The sequence below is a fragment of the Pteronotus mesoamericanus genome, unplaced genomic scaffold (genome assembly GCF_021234165.1).
Source record: "Pteronotus mesoamericanus isolate MK-2021 breed Mesoamerican mustached bat unplaced genomic scaffold, CSHL_Meso_final contig_101, whole genome shotgun sequence".
Classification (NCBI taxonomy): domain Eukaryota; kingdom Metazoa; phylum Chordata; class Mammalia; order Chiroptera; family Mormoopidae; genus Pteronotus; species Pteronotus mesoamericanus.
The window spans coordinates 1,319,732-1,343,772 of record NW_026555001.1 but is presented as its reverse complement, the minus strand read 5'-3'; the positions used below and the strand labels follow the sequence as shown (position 1 = coordinate 1,343,772).

Sequence of the window (24,041 nt, the reverse complement as noted above, 5' to 3'; positions counted from 1 at the left end):
TGCATGAGGCAGCCAAGGCACTCCCTAAAAAAGCCTGTGCAGCCCTAAGAGTTTTCTCTAGAAAACATCACAACCTGCAGCCATAACCAAGATGATTTATATGAGACACAGAAGAACATTTTTTACTTTACTGGAGATTTACTTGTTTATTTTTATCAAAAACTATGAATGATATGAGTTCTCCCTGTGTGGTAGCAATAGAAAGTTTCTTTATAAATAACAGATTTGTTTTTTAAATGAGTCAATTTAAAGAAAAATATCACCTCAATAACAGCCACAGTCATTATGTGGAACTAGCACAGAGCATGAAGTTGTGACTCAGTGGCTGACATTTGAGGACTGTCCCATGGGAACCCCTAGGGGCCAAATCTGTGAGAGGCCAGTTCCGGAGGCCACGCCAGAGACCTCCTGTCCCTTCTCCGTCCCTCTGTCCCTTCGAGCTTTCCTCTAGTGTCAGCATTCCCTTCCTTCCGGGTCCTCAGGCCCTTTCGGGTGGTGCTAGTGGAGGGGTGCAGGAGAGGGTGTTTGCAGCTCACGGGTCAGAAAAAGGAATGGAGCTGTCGAGTCTGGGCTTGACTCAGAGCAAAGGCTGTGTCCTGGCAGTGACCTGCTGGAAGGGGACAGCGCTGGCACTGCCCTCCTGAAAGTTAGCAAGAACGCGCGTGTGTGGTGGGAAACCGGCATCTTAATTCCGTTGGCTTTTAGCATGATGAGGCTGAAAACGTGGGTAGCCAGCCAGCGTGCTTCCTGGGGGTGAAGAAGGATGTGTACTATCGGCGTTTACTGGGCAGAAGCCCCAGGCGGCCCTCAGTCACCCCACATTGTCAGATGACCCCTGCTCACTGCCGGGCACACCAACAACCCTCCTGTGCTTTGTGAATCATCAGAGAGGAATTCCGTTATATTTCAGAAGGTTTTCTGGGAAGCGAGTATCGATAGTGCTGTGCTTCTCAGTGTTCTTGGGGGGGATGGGAGGGGGGGAGTAGCGCGGCGCGCACATGGGTAATCGAGCGGAGGAACATGGTCCAGGCCTCAGCCGGATTCTAGAGCATACGACTCAACCGTCCCCAGACAATCCGCCCTGTCACTGTTCTTCATGTGCCTTCTTCTTTGGTTTTAAGATTTGTCACTGGCCAGCACACAGCTTGGAACAGGCTAGGCTTAGGATCGCTTTTCCTGGGTAACATCACCCCCACCCTGCCCATCTCCCCACCGCTCTGGGACCAGCTGAGCCAAGCCCAGGCTGGGGTGTTGGGACAGGGCTCACTGTACATGCCAGCCTGCCGAAGGCTGGCCCTCTTCCCAGGGTCCATGCAGCTGGTCTTCAAGGACAAGATTAGCTCTACCCCGACAGACTGAGGGGAAGTAGGAAACCAGAGGCCGGGCAGAGGAGGAGGAGAAACTAGTCTTGATCTGATCCAACGGTGACATGTTAATTTAGGTTCAATCTAAGTGAATCAACTCAAATAAAACTGGGAAGTAGAGCTAAGCAAAGAACCCAGACCCAACAAACAGGAATCTAGTACAAGATCAAAGACTGATCAGCCAGCGCAGGCCTACAAAGTGAGTTAAACCTCAACTTGAACTTCAGGTCAACAAAACGACTTAAAGCTAAGCTTGTGGGGTTTGGGGGCGGGGGATGAGGCAGGGCTGGAGGAGTGGCTTCTTCCTGTGGCCTGCAGGGCAGAGAGGACACGGCAACCCCAGGGGACCATCCGCAAGGGCTGTGAAGGGGAGAGCGGGCCTAGGTAAGGCAGAGGCAGGAGCAGGTCTTTGCAGAGAGGCCACACGGAAGCAAGCAGTCAGGGAGATCTCTCACTATGGGTTCAGGAGGAGGAGTCTCTCACGGACGCAGAAGAAGTGGCAGACCATTGCGCAAATCCAGCAGAGGAGAGTGCTCTGAGGGTTCAGGAGGCCGAGCAGCTCTGGCCCCCGAAACCCTAGCCGAAGCCCTAGCAGAAGCCCTAGTAGTCCCGGGGTACCTCACTGAGGCTTCCACCCTCCGGTCTGAACTCCGAGGCGACGGAGAGCACAGACCTGAGAGGAGTGACGCAGCGGTGCCTGGCTTCCCCGGAGTGAGGGAACGGTGTGAAGAACAGGTGTGCGGTTCCAGGGCCGGAGGGATGGGGAAGGAACCAGACGGAGAGGATGGGGAAAGAGTGAGGAATGAATCAGGAGACCGAGCCTGTGACCTGAGCCACTGCTTTGCAGGCCCCACCTGGTCCTGTCAGGGGTCCCCGTAAAGCTGTCCCTGGCCAGGAGTGCAGGGGCTCATGTGGGCACGGTGTGAGGGTGTCCTTGGGTACCAGCAGTACATCCCTGGGTCGGTGGGTTGGGACCACCTGAGGGGCAGGTGGGACAGCATCTCTACCTGGTGCACAAGGGACCTATGCTCCCTTCCTTCCTTGTCCCTCCAGACAATGCCAGCCCCCGACCCCCGCCCCAAAGCAGAGGGCAAAACGCTATGTGCTTCCTTTGCGGAGGGGCTCAGGTGGGCTCAGGCCTTGCCGTCCCCTGAGAGGATGGCAATGACAAAGGGACAGGTCTGGCCAGCAGCCCCTGCCAATTTCCAAGTGCCTTAGCCAATCCTGAAGGCTCATTTCATCACTGCCTCAGAAATCACCTCCTGTGCATATTCCTGCTCACCCCCGACAGACCTCCAGAGTTGCCCTCGCCACGGCTGGGGGTCAGGGGAGAGGCCATTTATTTGGTTGATTTGAATTCAGTTTGGAGGAGAGAATTAGAACATCTGAAGGAAGGATAAAAAGGAAAACTTACATTGTGCAACAGTGTGTTTCTGGACATACTTTGAGCTGAATAATGTTGATCCTTCCAACCTTCTCAGCTATAGATCTTTAAAGACTTAAATTATTTAAATATATGATCACATTTATGTCCTTCAGACTAGAGATTTCCCTCTGGGAAAATATCAAAATTGGGAAAGAAAAGAATAATCCTCATCTAATTAGCAGGTTGGAAACATGTCCCAAATCCACCCCTAGATTGAAAGGTCTTTTCTGAAAAACGTTAGCAGCACCAGCCTAAGTCATCCGTGGGCCTGTGCACAGCAGAAGTGGATTTCTGAGTTGAATGAAAGCCCACCGCAGTGATGAACGTACTGTACTTCTCATCTCTGACAGCCTTGCAGGGCCAATGTGAAATCTCACGGAAGGTTTTTCCAAGCCTTCACCCCCTCTGACCTACTGAGGATTAGCCCCGGGGGTTGGGGTGCCTGCCTGGCTTGAAACCAACTGTGAGGACGACTTGTGCTCCATACACAGGGTCAGCCTTACCCTCAGGCAAGATAGGTCGCCCTCTATCTTTGGCCATTGGAGAGACACTGGGAGGCAGAGGTATGTCCCCACAGAAGCCATCCTCCCTTCATGGGACGGGAGTTCTTTCACAAGACAGGCTTTCAGTGTCAGAGATCTGAAGCTACATCAGGTGCCTTCCAGAGGGAGCTGGGAGAGAACAGTTATGACAGAGGAAATGAAGGCGAGCTGGTTTGGAGGCTGAAATTGGGAGGAAGTAGGCAGGAGAGTCAGTGCAGGCAGCCAGGTACAGAGTGAGGCTCTTGGATCTTAGGGATAGACTCCAAGACAAAGGAAAGACACTGTGAGAAGATGAGGGTGTGGGGGGAGGGACAAGTGTGAGCAAACATCACCAGCCTTGCAATGCGTGGTAGCCTTAAGAAGACACAGCGCATGTGTTTAGCAGACAAGGAAACCAGGCGCACAGACTCTCCTGATCTCAGCAGGCTGAGGCTCCCAGGGGATCCGGTCAAGGGCCTGCAGCCTGTGAGGGAACGTGGGTCTCGTCTGCCCTGGGCCAGCTCCACTTGCTCCCTCCCCATGCCCTTTGACATCACACCGCAATGCTCCCCATCCCAGAAACCTGCTGAATAGCTACTGTCCTATGACCTGGCTGGCCGTACTGAATCTGAGGTACAGTGTCTGATTCAGGAAGGAATTGGTTTTGCCTGATGGTAGGCGGAGGAGGTGAAGCTGGTGAAGGTCAAGGCATCCAGTCTAGGATTTGAGACGTAGTGGCATGTTTTCCAGAGCTCCTACCCATCCCCACTCCCATGACGCGGGTCCCCTTCCTGGAAGAACCTCTGGCAGGCCCCCGGAGCCTGCCCTAGATCGCCCCCATGGGGGCTGAGGGTGTGGCAGGAGAACAGATCCCAGGCCTGATTCCCGTCCCTCCCCAGGGCCTCCCCCTGTGAAGATAGCGCGGAGGAGATTGTCCAGATTCCTGGCTGGAATTTGGCCTCTGGTCAGGTTCTATCGCATACCTCCACTGGCTGCTGTCCCCTCCAGGCCTCTGCCTTCCTGAGATGTTTGCTAGGCTGAGGTTTCTGCTCCCCGGCGCCTGCACCTCCCCAGCTAAGCCCTGCCCTGGCTCCCAGGCTGTCGCTAGCTCCGCTGGGTTTCCTGCCTTCAGGTTCATTCATGCTCCTTGCAGAGGCCCCCACCCCAGAACAGTTTCAGGGGCCTCAGTTTCCGCGTGGAGATTTTTCTCTCACTTACCCTCCCAGCTCTGTTACGCATTCTCCCCCCTCCACTTCCTTTCCATCCTCCCCCTGCGCACCCACACACTCAACCAATGTACAAGCAGTGTGGCATCAGCACTAAACCAAAGACTTGGTACTGGCCACCAGGTACTCACATGCATTTTCTGGGGGTGTCTGGCTTCCAAGCAAGGACACACTCAGCGGGTGGCAGGCACCCCAGCAGTGAGTGGGGGAATAGAAAGGCCAACCAGGCTGGAGCCAATGCCTTTGATGCTGGAAAAAAAATCTCCAAGCCTAGAATTCATTGGTCTTTCCCACTGGGGATTTAGATCCAAGAGAGTAGTATTGTCTAGTTGCCAGTAAAAGTAGCACATTTAGTGTTTGTGTTGCTTGTGGGTTTGCCTTCTTTGGGACAATCGAGGGCAGAAGTGATGTGTCTGGTGTGGTTGGAGGGCATCGTCTGACCTCGCAGATCTCGGAAGTATGTTGCTCACTCCAAGCTTTCCTCCTGCATATTCCTCCCAACCTCCCTACCCCAGACCCCCACTCCCCACACCACCCCAGCCAAAGAAAGCATTAGGCTCTGAGGTTATGGCTCCCAGGGCCTTGGCACTGAAATGGGGGGAATCCAGTGGAGGAGAGACAGATCTGCGCCCCTAGAAACCTAGCGGTCCTCAGTGAAAGCCAAAGACAATGAGGGAAATTGCTAGCCAAGTAAACTTCTCTTTGTGTACGTGTTCTCTCTTTTCAAGTTTGCTTCTGTGTGAATGTCCCTCTTTAAGGTAAGGCCTCCAGAGAGGGGAGTCTCTCCAGGTAGGTGAGCCCTCAGGCCCGGTGATGTGGAGGCCCCTTCCAACATCATGATGCGTTTCCATCCAGCCATCCACACTGCATGGTGGGACGCCCAGGGAGGCCTTCCTGCATGCTCCTGCATGACTGGGCTGTGCGGGGAGGACTCTGGGAAGTGGGCTTGAGCCCTCACACCCTCACCAACTAGTGGCCTGAGGAGGAGCCCCGCCGAGCAGGCAGCCCCTTCCCCTGCAGTCAGCCCGCCGGCCGAGGGACCATCTGATGGCATGGGCCGCAGAGACAGAGCCCAGGTGATCATTAGACACTGTCCTCATGGTCCACCTGGCAGAGCAGAAGCAGGGCACAGGTGGCTCCAGCAGCCTGTCAGTTAGGGTGTCCCCCCAAACTGTCCTTGCCGCAGTGAGAGCCTTCAGCCTGCAAGAGGCTGCAAGGTCCCTGAAAGAGCGAGGACTCTGGCTCAGGCCTGGAGGGTGTGGGAGAAGTCCAGGAACCTAGTTTTGGTAGTTGGCCCAGGTGGCAGTATGGTGCAGTGGACACGGTGCTGGCTTCGACCTCAGGGAGACCGGGGTTAAATAAAATTGCCGTCACAGCAGAGCCGTGTGAACCTGCAAATTCACTTTAGCCCAGACATCTGGCCTCCTTGGATCTCCCACCCTCCTTCCCTTTAAAATGGGGATGAGAATACCCGCTCACAGAATCATGAACAGGATTAGCAAACAAGCCCAAGATGCTTTGCTCACTGTATTATTCCCTCTCTCTCCTTTCACCAGCCCCAACCCCAGCCTGTTAAAGCCCCTTTCCTCTCATCCCAAGACTCCCAGAATCAAGCCTTAAGGATTGCAGGAGGTGATGTGAGGTTTGGAGGCTGGGCTGTAGAACCAGAGGCAGCCAGATTCCAGTTTGGCCTGTAGGATCTTGGGAAAGGCATCTCACCTCTCTGAGCCTCAGTCTGCTGATCCTTAGAGTGGGAACAGTAGAGTCTACCGCCCTGGATTGTGTGAACTGATCGGGACAGTCCGCAATGTACAGTGAGCACTGGGGTAGGTGTGATGCTGATAGTGATGGAGACGGGGGGGTCTACGCTTAGGGAGGCTGGACTGAATATTATACCTTTTCCAAGGGGCCAGAGGGGCCAGGAGTGCAGATGACGGATGACACCATGCGGTTAGGGAAGAAGTCATCCCAGGACAGAAAGGCATCTTAAGACTGGCAAAACAAAACAAAACACAATTTAGACTCTGCCGGAGAGCCTTCTGGGGCTTAATTCTGAGTTGAGAGATTGTTGGGAGAAGGGAGGTGATGCAAGACTGTGTATGACTCACCCCAGATGCCAGAATCCCCAGAATCCCCTACCTTTTTGCAACCTTGAACCCACTTTCTCACACGATCTGGCCCCCCATGATTCTGTGAACTTGCTCACCAGCTTTCCTTTCTCCACCTTTGTTCTCAGCAGTGTTTCTGCTGAGTGTGGCTCCGGCTCTCGCCACCCCTCGGTGCCCCACCCAGAAATGGTGGCCACTGTTGCCGAGGCGCCATGCCAGCACGGCAGCTTCCCAAGTATCTCTAAGCTCTGCGGCCTCAAGTGGGCCGTTTTGACAGAGATTTCTCCACCTGAGCATTCTTATAGCAGGAGCCTCCCGCAGCCCGGGGTGAGGAGCCTCCTGCATTTCAGTTCTCCTCTCCCCGCACCATGCGGAGGGGCATGGTGGTAAGACTGAACCCTGGGCTGGGCATTTCTATAAGCCCCAAAGGTTTCACTTAAGACTTTGTGGTTGTTAGGTTGGGATTTGCCTTCATCAAACTAGTGTCTTGAGTTTAATCTCTTCCCTGTTCCACTGCCACTTGAGGTGACATCTGTCTGGGGTACATGGGATCCCCTGGGCTGGGGCTGATGGAAGGAAGAGCAGGAGCGGTCAGGAAAGGTTTCCTGGAATAGCTGGGTCTTGGCAGAGAAAGCCAGGAAGGGTTAGGAAGAGAAGACCACCTGGGCAAAGGTTTAGAGAACAGAAAGGCAGGGCTCAGATCAGCTCTTTTTGATGGGTATTTATTGAGCATGTACTTTGTGATCTCTCTGAGGCCCCAGAGGGAAAGATTGACATAGGAAGAGAAGAATCCCCTACGGTCACCTTCATATCACCACCGTGAGGAGTTTGGGTGGCAGAATGAGATGCTCAAATAGGAATACTAGGCTATAGGGTAAAACCCAGGACTTGACTTTGGGAGAGGAGTCTCGAGGTTTGGTAGGGGACAGAGCGGAAGAGATGGCATGAAGAAGAGGCCTCCCCAGACAGGCTGGGAGGCAGGGCCTCTGTGTATCATGGGAGCCCCTTCCTACCTGCGGTCCTGTGGAGGAAGATCCTGTCCAGGCGGGGCCATTTGCACAGCGCCCTCCTGCCCACTTCTGCAGAGAAGGCCAGAGGGTGGTCCAGCAGCCAGGAGTGGAGGGGCAGTGGTCAGAGGGTGAGTAAAGAGCATCAAAGTAAAAGCAGAAAGGATAGCAGTCCTTCCCCATGGAGGGGTTCGGTCCTCTCGCCCTGAAGCCAGAATTTGCTTTTGAAGGCTGCAGGCACCAAGGGACATTTTGCAAGCTGATTGGGTTCCCCTGCCCACACCAACCTCCAAGTCCAGGGACTTGGTCCTTCAGGGCCACATCTGTCATGGAGGAAAGAAGCTCTTAGAAACCCAGTTTTGCATATGTGGGGCTCGGTGCCCTGTTTCTCCGCCCCCCTTGTGTGTGCTGGGGTAGCGGATGGTAACAATTAGATCTGGCCCAGACTTGACACTCTGATGTTATTTTGGAATTCTGGGATTTGACAAACACACAATAGGTTTGTGAAGGTTCATTGAGGTTCCACAGCAGTCTCGGTCTCTTCAAAGTGAGAAGACCTGGCCCACGGGCCTGCAGCCACCAACCCCCCATGTTACTCTGGCTGATCTTCTCTGGGATCTACTCCAACCTCAAAGGAGTCTCCTTGGAGCGCAAAGTCTGGATGTGAATGGAGTATTTCAGGTTTGTGAGCCCAGCTAGGTGTGGAGGAGGGGAGAGAAGGGCCAGGACAGTGAAATATGTTTCTTGCCTTAAGTAGAGAGATGAGAAGATAAGCCAGAGTAGGCTTATTAGCTGGGATGACTTACAAAGTAAAGCAGACCTTGACTCGGGGCATCAGGTGTACTCCCCCCTCCTCCCCACGGCTGTTGTTCTCTTAGCTAGCATTTAAAAATAACAGGAGGTCTTCCTGGAAAGCCCTGGCAGACTTAGGCCACACGTGCCCAGGGACCTGGGATAGGGGTGTTCCACCTAATGCTTCAGAATAGTCACCCAAGAACGTGGGATTACAGGATTTAGCCCCCCGCCTGCATGACAGGCAGTGAGTTACGAGGAAAGTGTTGGACGGAGCTGGGGGCTCGTCCCTGCTGTTAGCGTGTGTGAGGCTGAGCAAGTCGCTGCGCTTCTCCGCTCCCTTCCTGTGGAATGAGACCTTACACAATCCCTAAGACATCTTCCAGCCACAGCCACTCCATTTAAACCCTGTGCTCTGTGAGGACAGGGATTTGAGGATTTTTAAGATCAACATTATTGTAATAAAGTGAGTTACCTAGAATAAAATGTACTTGTTTCAGGTGTACATTTTGGTGCGCTTTGACAAATGGCTACACCCCTGGAACCACGAGCGCAGTGAATAAATAGGATGTCTCTGGCCCCCAAACAGTTCCCAGGCACGCTTTGCCTCAGGCGGTCCCTCATCTGCTTTCTGTCACTGCCGTAGACTCATCTTTCCTAGTTTCCTACACGTGGAACCATGCAGTATGCACTCTTTCGTGTCTGGCTTCTTTCATTCAGCACCATGTGTTTGAGGTTTGAGGATTATATTTTTAACTTTTCATTATGGAAAGTTTCAAATATGTACCAAAGTCAGAGAGATTCCCCATGTGTCCATCACCCACATCGATTAGCAAGACCTCGTTAATCGGTGGACAGAGGGCTTTTCATCTGTTGTATTCAGAGTTGCATCTTCAGCAACAGCTCCTGGCACATAGTAGGGGTTCAGTCTCTATTTGTGGAATGAATGAATTGTGTAGATCTACAGTGTTTTTCCAAAGAATGTTTCTCTCTTAGCTCCATCTCTAAATTCTCTTCTCCCCTTGTATGGCCCCAGGCCTATTCTAGTATATCCCTGGGAATTTGGGGACGATCAGACCCTGTACTAGGAAACCTGCAGTTGTTGAATGGTGGGGGCAACCTCATCTTGACTTGAGAGCATATATATTCAAGTGCTTACAGTTCCTCTTTCAAAGCCAGCAGGCAGAGCAATAATGAATCCTGGGCCAAAAGAAAAGATCTCTATCTAGAACATTTTCATAAATAAGGAGGGACTAGATTGGTGAGTGGAACAACGGGGCTTTCGCCAGAACCAAGTTGGAAAGTTTTTTCTTTGCCTACCAACAATTGTCCCTGGAAAGCTAAACCCAGCAGCTGTCAGTAATGACACTGCTTTGAAGAGTAGGCGATAAATGAGAAAGGGCCCCATGGTTAGAAGCAGAGTGGGGCCAGGGCTGCCACCAGGTGCCCCCCCACTCTCAGCGGGAGAGCGGCCTCGTGCAGCCGCGCCCGGGCCCGGGCCCTGCCGCAGCATGTCCGCCGCGTGGGGCCAGCGCGCTGCACAGCCTGGCTTGGGAGCCCAGGCCTCCGGCAAGCCACAGCAGGCAGGCAGCGCGCTGTCTCCTCCTCAGACTTCTTATCCTCGATGTCCACACTGTGGTTTTGACTTTTTTTTTTTTCCCCAGTTCCAGGCACTACTACTGGGTGCCCCTTAACCCTACTTTGGAGTCTACCCAACAGTGGGTTGTAAAGTCAATTTAGTGGGCCAGGTGCAGAAGATCTCTTAATGAAGGGTGGGGTGGGGTGGGGTGGGATGGGATGGGGTGGGGTAGACTTTAGAATGGAACACAGAATACATCACATATAGTAAAGGTAGTACATAGCTTGCTAAATCTTTCATTGGGTTTGTACAATGAGGTGCTGTGTATTAGGTCATATATAAAATGTATTTCTTACTGTTGCCTGTAATGAAAAATGTTGAAGGTAATGCCTTTCTTTACCCTGATGTCAGAGAAATGACCCCTAAAGGTGTCATGGGGATGGTGGCCTCATGCACGGTGAGGGGTACAGGGCAGCATGCAGCTGCTTGTTTGCTTACGTCTTTGTAACTCAGCAACAACACTACTGGCAGAGGCCATTCAGCCCTCTGCACGCATGAATGCATGGACGCCTCGTGGCAGGAGGCGGGATGGCACATGCCGGGGACAAGGGCCTCAGGGTCAGAACAAGCTGAATTCATCCCTGGCTTGCCTCCGGCTGGCGTACACCTTAGGCAGGCTGTTTACTAACCTTAGCAGTGGGGCCGTGGCCTCCAAGTAGGGCAGCGTGCGAGGTTAAATGAGTCAGGCAGGTAAAGCACTTAGGAAAAGTCTCCATCTGTGAGCTTTATTACATTTTCCACATGAAGAAACTGAGGCCGCGCCAAGCTGTGTGCTGGCGCAAGAAATACAAAACAGACACCCAGGCAGAACGAGCTTCTGGCCTGGTGGACAGAACAGTTGTTGAGCGAGTCCTTATTCAGTTCCAGTTACCAAGGGTGCCAGGACGGAGAGGCCTAGGGCGATCGAGGTGCCCGAGGGGGACCGGCCTGGATGGGGGATCGGTCCCCAGCAAGGGGCATTCCTTTCCCTCATGGCAGCTTGGGACCCTTCTCGTTAGCAGCTTCAGGAATGGACTCAGGGCCCCTTTCCTGCCTTTGAGGGGGAAATGGAACCTCCTTTGCTCTCGTTTCTGGTCTCGGAGGTTGGCAGCTCACCTGCGTGAGGAAAGCTATTGCTCTCTGCCATCCTCTGGGGACCAGAGGGCCCATTTAATGAACCGGGAGCTGGCGAGGCCTGGCTGTGACCTGGACAGCACCGGCAACGGAGCATGCAGCAGGTGTGACTTGCCCCGAGACGCTACCTGCCTTACTAGCGAGCCAAGATTCATGGGGCACTTAGACACCTCTCTAGGCCATTTCTAAATTCCACTCTGAATGTCATTGGGGGCCAGAGGCTCACTCTACAGGTGATGAGGGCTCATCCAGAACCGGGAGACCCAAAATGACTCTTGGCTGGAATGTATGCTTTATACTTTTGTTACCAAATTTCAGAGTCAAATAGTCACAGCCACAGGTGCGGGTGGACCTGGGCAGGCCTGGGAGGGTCTGAGGAAGCAGGTATTATAAGCACTGTCCTTCAGAAATACCCAGAAATGCCTCCTTCCCTGAGAGGAATGGAGAAATACCATGTCTGTGGAGCTAACACTTTGAGATAAATGGCTTCAGCTGGTCTTACATTCCCCTCTGGACAGAGCCTTCCGTACACAGCCTGCATCTGGGTGACTTTACCCAGCCATTTCCAGGGGGACACCTCAGCCTTCCTGCTTGATCAAGTAAAGGTTGGCCGGAGGGAATGGCCTGGGCTGCCTCCTCCCTGCCGCGTGGTCAGAGGGATTTCAGCAAGCGGGGGCATCTCAGGTCCTGAGAATGCCTCTCGGGACTGTGGCCTTTGTGTGGGTCCCTCTGAGAGAGCCACTGGAGCACTGAGGAATTCAGGCTTTGTTGGACAGGAAACTTTTAAATCTGTGGTTCTTAACTTAGCAGTGAAGTCACCCCTCCACCCCAGCGCTTTGAGAATCTGATACAGCGAACTCTCTCCAGGAAAATCCAAATTCACCCAGACACACTACACACTGGGCTGTATTTTACGAGGCTCCAGGAAGCCCGAGGCCCATTATCTAGGGCAGGGGCTGGCAAATTCCGGCCTTCGGGCCCGGCAAACTCCGGCCTTCGGGCCCGGCCCAGCCACTGCCTTTTTTTTGTGCTGCACTTGAACTAAGAATGGTTTTTGTATTTTTCTTAAATGGTAGAAGAGACCCTTTAGTGATACCTGACCATTATAGCAAGTTCAAGTGTCAGGGTCCATCAGGGACGTTCTGTTGGGACATAGCCACGCTCACTCATTTCTGACTGCGGCCGCTTTTGGGCCACACGGCAGAGCGGGGTCTCTGTGACAGAGAGCCTGTGGCCCGCAGAACCCAAAATATTGACTTATCTGGCCCTCACAGAAAATATGCTGCCTCTGCTTTAGGAGCCGGAAGCCGGGTTAAGAAGGCTTGCTTAACAAACTTTACTTTTACTTGAAATGATTGAGCCATGGAAGTTAGAGGTAGAAGCAACTACCCCTTTGCCAAGGACAGATAAGGAGCAGCGGGTCCAGAGAGCTGAGCCTTGGGGTCTCCTTTCAAGCTCTGTAGGTTTCTAAACTGGAACTGCCTTCCAAACAGCTTTTGGGCATTTGCCCTGAAGTTTTGTTTAAAAAGTATCCTGACCAGTGCTTGAAGTTTGGTAAAACGTCTTTCTAACAGGGATCCCGCCCTCTGCTATAATGCAGGTCCAGAGGGCGGGGTCCATAAACCCCTAAGGACAGCTGATTCACAGGACTCCTTCTAGCAGCTGAACTCCTTTGATCCCTGGAGTGTTTGCTACAGTGTGAGGGAGGAAGTGCGTGTTAGCTAGTAAGAGTATCCAAAGTAACTGTTCAAATAGAATTTGTAGAAATGTATTTTTTTTATAGCTCAGCAATAAAGAGGGGATGAGGAGAAAGTAGAAATAGTTGAAGTCCATCAAACAGCTGATCTGACGGAATGCAGCTACGGTTGTCTCTTCAGAATGCCTGGTGGTCTAAGGGACTTGGTCCATTTTTAAAATATATTTCTGCATGTTGACTGCCTCAGGAGTGAAGCGGGCTTCCCTGTGAAGTGGTTTGGGCAAGAGGCAGCAGACCGGATTGCAGGGTTGGGGCATCCAAGCCACCGCCGGAGGCTTGGAGGCTCTTCCTCTCTGCATGCCAGCGAAGGGCCACCCCGCTGCCACGACTCTCTCCTTTGGGCCAGGGAATAGCCAAGAATCAAGTGTGACTTCCCATTTTTAAATGCCATGACACCAATCATTTGTGCTTAAAAAGCAAACGGGTCTTGATTTTCTCCTTCCCTCAGAGGTGGAATCGGCTTTACTAAATAGAATAGAGGTGACAGACTGGAGAATTGCGCAGCTCATTCAGCCAGGCTGCGTTTAAAAGTCAGGAGACCTAACGTGGGTCACTGAGGTCATCCTCCTGAACGAGATGGAGAAGTGACCACAGCTGGTCGACTCGCAATGGGTGTTACACCCGCACTCCGCAAGGGCGCTGGTGGGACAGGGTGAGAGGGCTGCATGCGGAGGGTTCCGTGGGGGGTTCTGAGCCTAACCCTGCCCTACAGACTATGTGCCTCTTCATAGAGAGATGGGAGGAATGCCAATCAAATTTCAGGATGATCAGAAGCTAAAGGATATGGCAGATAAGAGAATGACAGGATTGTAATAACATTTGCATCGTACTTTAGAATTCAAGTGAGCTGTGCTTAGAGGCTCTTGTCTAACCCTCAGCAATACAGGTATATTTACTATCCCACTTTTGCGTAAATAAACTGAGACTCAGGGAAATTGTAGAAGCATTATTTATGGTGATCTTGACAGGCTAGAAATAAATACCAAAATAAGAAGAAATCACTGTCAAATATAAAGGATTACACCTGGATTTAAAAAGTCAGTTTCAGAAAATCAGGGGTATGAATTAGTTTCCTAAGGCTGCCACAACAAAGTGCCACCAACTAAGGGGATCAGAATAACAGAAATGTATTGTCTCTCACCAGGGAGGCCAGATGCCCCAGCTCAAGGTGTCAGCTGGGTCACGCACCCTCTAACACCTGCAGGGGGAGACTCCTTTTTCTCCTTTTAGCTCCTGGCAGCCCCAGATGTTCCTTGGCTGTGACGGCGTCACTGTGTCTATGGCTGTCACATGGCCTTCCGTCTGGTCATGACCGCCTCTGTTCAAACTTCCCCTTCGTATAAGGACACTGGTCATGCTGGATTAGGGCCCACGCTCGTGGCTTCATCTTAATTTGATTACATCTGCAAAGGTTTATTTCCAAATAAGGTTACATTCTGCGGTACTGGGAATTAGGATTTCAACATATTTATTTGGGGGATGCAGTTCAACCTATAACAGGATTAAATTAGATTAATAAAACTGTGATATATCACAGCTACTTAAGAAATGATAAAACTCTGATGCTATCTTAGATATCAGTTTAATTTGAGGATTTCCACCAAGTAGAGGGTCATGCCACAGAATGTAGCGTTGCTCAAACCAGAGTTGAGAATGGATTAGCCAGCCCTGGCCGCCATATTCTAAGAAGGCAATGCATGGAAAACAGTAGGGAACCACAGATAGAACGGAGCAAGACAGGTGCTGTGAAAGGTCGCATGGGTGCCTAGGACCAGATAAGCTCTATATGTTTTGCCATGTCTTCTATAAAGAAAGTCCAACGTATGCCCAGTTCCTGGTTAACAAAATTAAAAAGGAGTGGAGTGTGGAGGATTATGTTTAGAGAAATTTCTAGGTAAATGAGAGTTAACTTGAAATGCTGTTCCAACCCAACATTCCAGCCAGTCAAGACACTACGCAGTCAGCTATTAGTTAACTCATGTTGCATAAGCACTCTGATTGTTGAAATTCTTGCCTTTTCTTTTAGAATATTTTAAAAATGAAATGTAAGCTTAGATAAGACTATTGACATTTCAAAGCAAGGAGTAATTTTGGGTTTGACTGTTACAGTGAATAAAATTATTTTGAGGAAATGTATGTCAAGTGTCTCTTGTGTGAAAGAATGTCAGGACACATAAAATACTAGAAGAAGGGACCAAATACATGACCACGGAAGTGCCAGGGGGACCAGAAAGAAGATGAGATGGAGGCAAAGCTGGTGTCAGGAGAGACTTAAGAGGGAGTTGGAACCTGACATGAGGCCTCAAGGAAAGCTAGCATTTTGGAGACCATGTGGAGACAGCATGTCTCCCCGGCGCTGGTCACAGTTCTGAGTAGGGAACCCGTGGCTTGGGGTCACTCTGCCTATGTGCTTGTTGTCATGCCAGGCCGAGGTGAAGAGGTGGGCAGGACCCACAAGGCAGCCGCATGAAAGCCAGCTCTGTGCCCTCATCTGTAGGATCAAAGTTTTCTTGGTGCTTCAGAACAGAGTCACCTGTTGACCTCCCCATGACCAACGAAGCAGAAGCAGGCATTGCTGGTGCCTCTGAAAGCTCATGTCTGTGCCTTCAGCACTGGCCACAGAGGGAGCGAGCATCAGCCATGTCCACGCTGGGCTGCAAGCATGACCACACCCGGCTGAGCCCCTAGTGCCTGGAGGTCACAGAGTGATTTATAAGATGAGCTCGGTGGCTTTGCTTCTCAGGTGCAGTTTCTCAGAAGGAGCTGGAGTGACTATTAATTGGTTCCCACAATTTCTACCTCACTCCCCAACTGCAGGCACCGGCAATGTGCCCTTTCACCAAGGTCACCTCTAGACTCTTCAAAGCCAAGACCTCATGTCTGAAGAGGTGCCAAAGGGATTAGGAATGCCAGTTTTCCCTTAACCCAACCACGAGGATTAGGGACATACCTACCAGGTCACTCAACTCCCCTTCACTCATCTGTCCTGATACAGTTTTCCCAAACCCTGGTCGAACCCGTTCTATCTTGTATGGCAGTCGGAGAGCCCGAGCGCCCAGGGTGACCGCTGCCAGGAGAGGGAACCCCGCCAGCCAGGCCTGCTCCTCTAGGCCCTGTGAGGCCGCAGGGGTCTGGGCTTCCCCGCTGCAGGCCCTCGTGAATCAGACTGCAGCCTTCTCCTCACTCCACCCATTCTTCCACAAATGGAAAACCCCTCTGGCAGGTCAGCTGCCACTGCTTCGGAACCGAGATCACTTTTCTGGCTCTAGATGAAGTAGCAGCAAGAGAGATGCATTGGTTCATATTTTTAGTAGACATTTACTGAGCACTTACTATGTGCCAGGCATTGCGCTAGCCTGGGGATGAAAGGGTGAGTTCAGCCTGGTCCCTGCCCCGAAGTTGCTCACAGACTAGTTGAGAAGAGGAGGGAACCCAGTGTGCCGAGTGCCGTGTTAAGGGTTAGGAGCCATCATTGACATTCATAAGAGGCCTGCAGGGACAAGGAAGGGCCTCTCCGCTGAGATAGGAAAGGTGAGCAAAGTCGGCTCAGTGACAAGGAGGGGAGCTGGTGCTCAGGCAGAGGACTGGCTGGGTCAAGGCTTGGAGGCAGGAGCGAGCCAGCGAGTCCAGGGAACTTTATGGAAGATGAAGCTGGGCAGGCAGGAAGGGACGAGATGCTGAAGGGTCTTAGAAGTGAGTGTGTATGAGAACCTGGGGCTTTTCCCAAAGAACTCAGTCCCTGGAGGAAGCATTCAATGTTTAGGCAGACCCCCACTCAGCCCTAGCTCAGGATTTGGAGGCATGCACAGAAGTGTAAGGCTTAGTCTGCATCTCCAAGAAGCTTGTGACCTTGCCGGGCCGAGCGCCCAGACTGCTAGGCAACCCAGCCGAGCTGTGCGTGGTGCGTGCCTATGGCACACAAGTGCTACGACTCAGAAGCAAAGTAGGAACTCACATTTATTGGGTGCCTATCATGGATTGGCGGCACTGAGGCACCTAATGTCTGGTGTCTCATTTAGCCCTCACTTAGGCATCTGTTGCCACCTGCCTTGTACAGATGAAAAAAACCAAGGCTCAAAGAGTGACTTCACAGGGTCACATAACCAGGAAGGGATAGTACGGAGAGGTCAGCCAGTGCCCTTTTGCCTCCCCTGTGCAGTGCCCCCTCTGTGTGGGCCAAGGGATGGGAGAGGGCTTCAAGGAGGAGATAGGGTTTGGAGAGTTAGGGTTGTTCCACGTGTCCCAGCGTCACCTCTCAGGCTGTGCAGTGTGGGCTAAGAGTCTGCCTTAGACATTAGGGGAGGCATCTGAGGTAACTGGAGAGCTAGGTGAACAGGAAGTGTCCCTGGGAGTTTGCCCATTGGAACCTCGGAGTCCAGTCTTAAGCCTCTGATGGAGGCAGTAGCTTTTCAAAGAATAAAATCAGTGAGTGAAGGCTATAATCCCCAGTCCTCATCCAATGTGAGGATGCTATGCTGCATACTTGCTATTAACAGCAGTGATGTTTCCCAGAGATAATTGCTTTGGAAAACTTCCCAGGTCTCCACCGTTAATTATCAAGAATCACACACAGTAGGGACGCTGGCTACTTGAATTGGAAATGAGTAACTGACATGTGCCTAAAATGTCCAGGGAAAACAGGGCCTGGGCCCGGTCGCAGAAGCAGGTGGGTGAGCCAAGTATGTTTTCCGGCAGAGTTCTTAAGGAATGGTACACTCACTCACATACCACAGAAGGTCTGAGATGCCTGGAAATCCCAGAGCTGAGCTAGATGGCTCCCCAAGCCAGCCCGCCAGGGAGCTAGAGGTCCTCAGAAAAGGACATTCCTCCCTGGGTTGCCTGAGTCTGATTCCCAGTACACAATCAGGGAGTGGTGAAGCTCACACATAATGTGGGATCTAGGTCTGTCGCCAATGCTCAGGAAACAAAACCAGTTTCCATGACTAATAGACACAAGTGGCTGAAAGGTGAAGCACACACAGCAGATAATCATGGAACGCCAATGCCAGAGCGCTGGCAGGTCCCCTGAGGTTCTCCATGCACACATCACTGCCCCCCGCCACTGACCAGTGGGAGGGAACCAGCAGAGAGGTGGTCCTGCCCCTGAAAGCACAGGAGACCTGGGCAGGGTCCACCCTTGGTGATGTTGTGTTGAGTTTTCCTCCTGCCCTGTCCCATGGCCCCTCTTCTTCATCAACTCCTGCCCCTCTGACCTGTCGGCCCCGTTTGCCCTCCTGCCCCCATTGAGGATGCCCCATGGTCACCTTCCGGGATGACCCCTACTGCTTCCCAAGTCACCGCCACCTTCTCCCCATCCCACCCCCCTTCTGGACTCACTTAACCCACCTTCATAGGTGCATACTCTGTAAGCCCTCCTCAGTCAAAGCGCACCGGTCCCTCCTCTGATAGAGATCTACAGGAGAGGCTCCAGCTCATCTTTCCCCAGGCACCAGCCTTCCCATGACTGACATGCGTCACTGTGGGGACGGGCTTTGATGTTCTTCTTTGAAGTCAGTCTCCATGCAGGTCCCCCATTTTCCTCATGCTCTGTACACACTGGAGATGGAAAACAGATAGCCCTCCTGCTAGAGATGACGAAGCACGAGGCTTTCCCAGTTCAAGGGCAACACGTACTTTCTTCAGCTTCAGGCTCTATTTCCATCCCTCACATTTTCTGTGTCTCCCTCCTTTCTCCCATCCAAGGTCTCTGAGACCTACCTTCTATGCAGCTCAAGTCCAGGGAGAAGATGCCAACTGGCACTGATGGGTTTGGGAAGATTCTCTCATCCCTGCTCCATGCGGTCCATCTGATTCTGACTTCCGTCTAGGACAGTTTGAAAACAGACTCCCCCACTGAGCTCACCCAGTCCACATCATGCCCTCTCTCCTCAACCCACAGCCCTGTGCCACTCTGCCGGTCTGCTGGCAAGCCTTCCTGGCTCTATTGTAGCTTGGTGGCTTTACCTAAACGTCTGATTGAATTTGACCCTTCCTGTGTCTCCCCATTTCTCCAGTGTCCCACTTTCCAGACATTCTGTACCACGGGAGGCATCCTGCTGGGACCTGGATTTGAATCAAGCTCTGCCCTTAACTAGTTGGGCAACTCTGTCCTTAACTATTTGGGTGACTCCGTAGTTCACCAAACCTCTGTGAACTATAGGGTCCTCATCTGTGCCATCGGGACAATAATAACCTGTTCCAAGGATCAAATGAGCAAATGAATGTGAAGCTGCTTTGTAAAGGGTGAATTTCCCAAACCTGGTTCTGCAGAGCTCTGCTTCAGGGAGAAATATTAATAAACTATTCAGGAAAACAAAAGTATGCCAAGTGTGGGGAAAGCTGGCCTGAAAACGTGAGCTTGGGTTTCTTGACTCTCGGACCTCTCAGAGCCTTTAATTTGTCGAGGTGCATGGCAAATATCCGAGAGAAGGGTGCTACATAAAGCTTTATCTCAAAACCGCTTTTTTCATAGACTACTTATTAACATCTTTGAGATCACTGGCTTCCACAGAACATAGCATCTATTAATATTATTCCTCAGGCAAATAATAATGCTAATCTTTCCACAAGATTTATCCCATCATCTGGGTCACTAATCCTGGGTAATACCAGTTAATCTCTGTCTAAAAAACTCTTGCCAGGGGCCTCTCAATCTTCTCAGCACCGTGCTGTGTACTGTGGGGGACAGAGGACCTAGCATTGAAGGCCTCTGCAGTCGGACTCCATTCTGACCTCCTGCCGTCCTCACGCTGGACTCTGCCCCAGGCAGCGCGGCGACCCATTGTCCGGTGTATACATCTTTCGTGTTCCTGTCCCATGTAAAGGTCCAATGGGCCTTTAGCCCATGTTTCTTCCTAACAAGGTGCCTTTCTCCCATCTCTACCAACATGATTGTAACTCAGTCTTCAAGTCTCAGCCAAGCTCCCATTTCTCCGTGCAAGTTTTTCTAATTGCAGGCTATTCCAGACAGGAATACTATCTCCCAACTCAACTGTAAGCCCCTACTGGGCTTACACTTCCCGATTTCCCCCCCAAACCAGGATGTATTTGATTGCCACAAGCCCTACTTTGGGAACTTGAACCTCCAACTGGGGATAGGTCCTTCTGAACTGGGCAGTCAGGGGTGGGTTTATCTGCACGTTCAGTTATTCAGTACACATTCATACCTGGGAACCCAAGGCTGAATAAGACAAGGTCTTGGTCGAGAGAAAAGCATAAACAATTCATTGCAAACTAGAGCGTTGAGTGTCATGATAGAAATAATGTGGGAGCACAAAATCAGGTTCATGGTGAGAGCAGATAGAGATCAAGGCAGGTTTCCCAGAAAACATTCCCACCATCTCCCCATGTGCCTACCGTAGGGAGGGCGTCATATGGAGCAGACACAGCAAGGTTATGGGGTCTACCTGTGGGGGGAGAAAGGGCACTGGAGACTTTGTCGAAGGGGGGATGTGGGTTTATTCCCAGGGTCACAAGGAGATTGGATGGAGCCAGAGCGTCAGGGTAGACGCTGGAAGGGAGAGTGTGAGATGGGAGCTATGCACCCCACTCTCCCAAACACACATACACAACGCACAAGCACACACATGCACACACAGTCTGTGGGAATCCCACTTCCCTGCTTTTCCATCATACCCTCTCACCCCTTCTTCCTTCTCACCTGAACTCATTTTTTCCTCTCCAAGTCCTCTGCCACCTCCTCATCCTGGGGCCATCCGTCATGACCTCATTGGAACAGCTCTATGTCTGCTCTCAGTAGCTAGCGGCCTGCTTTGGCGAGAGGCTGGGCAGCGTGATGCTCACTCCCTGTGGGGGGCCCTGGGGAGCGAGGTCAGCCTGGAGTCAGTGCTTTCTCTTTTCTTCTCACAGAAAACCAAAAGAGACGTCAATAACTTTGACCAAGACTTTACCCGGGAAGAGCCAGTGCTCACGCTTGTGGATGAGGCAATTGTGAAGCAGATCAACCAGGAGGAATTCAAAGGCTTCTCCTACTTTGGGGAAGACCTGATGCCCTGAGAGGTCCCTCCAGGTGGAGTTTGGTGATGCTGCAAGAAGGGATCCTGAGAAGGTTGCTGTTTTCCAGAGGCTCAGAGGGTCTTGAACTACTTTTCCTCCCCGGAGCCCCAATCCCTGTCCACTCTATTTATTGCATTCCCTTACCCCAGGCCAGCTCCTCCTTCCTTCCGCCTGGTGACCAGAAAGCACTCTTGGTTCTTGACTCACCACTGGAGCAGAATCGGGTCGGGTCAGCAGCTGGCTGGACACGTTGCTGGGTTTGGTCTGGGCAAGCCTGTTTCCACTTCTCGGGGGCTCCTGGCAGTGAAGCAACTTCAGTTCTTTGACTGCGAAGGAAAATTTAAAAAGCAAACAGGAAGACTCAGTCTCTGCTATTGGACATAGAGTTTCAACGACTCGTGCTTCTCGTCCGTCCAATCCGTTCACCTGACGTCCCTCTGCCCTTCTGTCCAGAAGAGACCGTGCTTCTTCAGCATGAGGGTGGGCACCCTCGAGGCGTGCCTATGAAGGACAGAGACTGGGAGATGCACAGGTTGGCTGCCTGTGTTGGTTTGTCTGGAATGGCTAATTCTTGCTTGCTCTGGGTTTGGCTTGGAGCATGCCAAAGTTGTGGAAGCATGTATCTCGTGGAAGAAATCACTCCTTGTAGAAAAAGAAATTTGACTTTGGACTCTATTAACATTTGAAAAATATATCCTCAAATTTGCTAATTGGCCAAGAGATATAAATTCTATTATTAATACAGATCGATATTAAAGGGCTAATATGCAACAAGAAACCAATTGTCCATGAGTTATGCTCCTAATGCGTTAGCGGCATGTAGGGGCTGGACGAATTGAAAGGAAAGGATACAAGTAGTTATCCTCACTATTAAAGTCTGGCTGAACACAAAGGTCTCCGCACTGATGGCCAAGACCCTGGGGCACCAGCACAACTCGGCTCCCAAATTCTCTTTCCAGTTTTGTCCTAAGTTCCCAGTAAAAACTCTATTTATTTTCTGCAGCAGTGTGTTATTTTTGCGCACTTCTACAAAATGGTAGTACTACTGTGTTGTGGTTTTTAAACATTAAACATGTAAAGTGGAATATGAAATATCTGCCTTTGGAACAAGCAGAATGAGGTTAAACGTGGGTTCTGCAGAGGGTGTCAAGAGACTGAAAAGCACCTTGCTTGAAAACCGACAGTGTGGCAAGACAGGCTCAGAGGCTTGTTTCTGTGTGGCGTGTAAAAGCAACTCATGTGGACACTATTTCACAGATGCGATGTTACCTCCTGTAGATACGCTGACAGTGTTACATTCTTTGATTCCCAAGGGTTCTCTGTGGCTTTGTGTAAATGTTTCCCGGAGGTCATTGGATTATCTATTTTCCTGAACTGATTCAGCAGGGAATGGAATCCATTCCAACCGTTGCACGTGGATTTCCCAGCTGTCCCTAAATATATCTCCTTGTGAGTGGCAAAGTGGCACTAATGAAGCTTTTTGCCTTTTGTACATTTGAGATTTTTGTATATAGTGTTTGCTGCAAGGCCTGTGGAATTAATTCATTGAATTTAGAGGTATCAACTGCTGCATGTTCAGGCATATTATAAAACTTTAGTCTATGAAAGAATAATTCTAATAATGTCCAGGTGCAATACTCTGTATGTGTATTGGTTCAAGTTATTGAGAGATAAGGTGTGTTTATTTCTTTGCGGGAGGGGGGGCTCCTTTGTATTGTTTATTGCATTTTGGTTTGTTTTAAAAGATGTAAACATATATTAAGCTATATTAAATCTCACATATAGTTCTCCTGTGCTCTATTATGCCCTGATAGAGATGGGGAAGGGAAAGGAATGTTTTTTGATGGTGGTGTCAAAGCTTGGATAGTAACTCGCTCGAGCTCACAGGGAGTTGGTGTCCATATTTGCACCTGGCTGGTCATAGCCTTTGTTACTAATGGTGACATTCAGTTCTCTCTTGTTTTTATTTTTTAAAAACTCAGGTGTAATTATTATCTGTTCTTATGATAATTTCAAACATTATGCTATATCAATTTGTGTGTTTGGCATACCAGTGAAGTGATGAAGAACAGTAGATTAATTTAATTTATCTTCGGTAACTTGACGTACTAGGGAGAGGCTATCTTCTGGAGTTGAGTACAAGCACAGAAACATCTTCACGGTGGCATCATCTCATTTTTTAGGAAGGCATAACAAGACTGCCCATCATACTCATGCATCACTACTGCTCTCTCTTTCTCTGCTTCCTTCACCAGGATGAACTCGGAACAACCAAGCAAGCTCTGACTACAATGCCAAATGGCTTTGTCCAAGGGCTTGGTGGTGTTCCCATGTCGGCGGGGGTGGGGCCCTTCCAGCAGGACGACTGGCGTTTTGGCTGGAAGGTCAAATAATAATGCATTCCACCCGGCAGCTCCAGGTAGTCAGTCAATAGGTCGCCTGGCCCAGAGACACCCTTGTCAGTACCCGAAGCTCCACACTTGCTGGGACACCTCCTCCTGGGGGCTGGAGCTGGTAAGTTCTCCCACTGGCCGATTCAAGCCCCATGTAGTCTATAGAAAAAAGCTGGTGTGTTCCTTGAGTATTCATTGTTTCACTTTAGTTTTCACAAGATTTTGGAAGTGGACACACTGTTACATTTCTGCTGGTCCTTTCTAATCTTTCCAGGTCTCTCTTTCTCTCTCTCTGTCTTTTTTTTGTTTGTTTGTTTGTTTAAGAAAAAAAAAAGGAGTGTGGGGGAAAAAAAAGCCAAAACAATATATGAAGGGTAGCTGTCCTCCTGTGTTCTCTCATTATGGAAGTGAGAAACCTTGTGAAGTGGAAACACATTTTCCTCCAAAGGTGAAAAAATGCGTTCTTGCTTTAAATAAAAAAGAAGGCTTAAAAAATTACCTCTTTTTAAATTATGTGCAAAATAATTCTGGCTAAATAGAAAATGTATTCAATTTTAGGGATTTGTTTTTTGTATTGTGATGCTTTATTTGTACATTTTTTTTCTTTCTGGATGTAATTTTAATCTCTTGCCATTCATTAGTGTTATTTCATTGTAAACATTATTGTGCCAAATGTACTG

At 50.6% G+C, this 24,041-nt stretch overlaps 1 protein-coding gene across 2 annotated transcripts in view; it reads left to right on the top strand.

The window, feature by feature from the left end:
• The window catches only part of PRKCE (protein kinase C epsilon), a 474,718-nt gene extending 451,080 nt beyond the window's left edge, over nucleotides 1–23,638 (top strand). Inside the window, exons 15-16 of one of the 2 annotated variants that reach the window (XM_054567033.1) lie at nucleotides 5,266–5,295; nucleotides 20,822–20,908. In XM_054567033.1, the coding sequence (XP_054423008.1) occupies nucleotides 5,266–5,280 (15 nt within the window). In that variant the 3' untranslated portion in view covers nucleotides 5,281–5,295; nucleotides 20,822–20,908. Of the gene's footprint in view, nucleotides 1–5,265; nucleotides 5,296–20,821 lie in introns of both variants that reach the window. The other variant, XM_054567026.1, reaches the window with a different exon arrangement.
• Nucleotides 23,639–24,041: the final 403 nt, after the last annotated feature.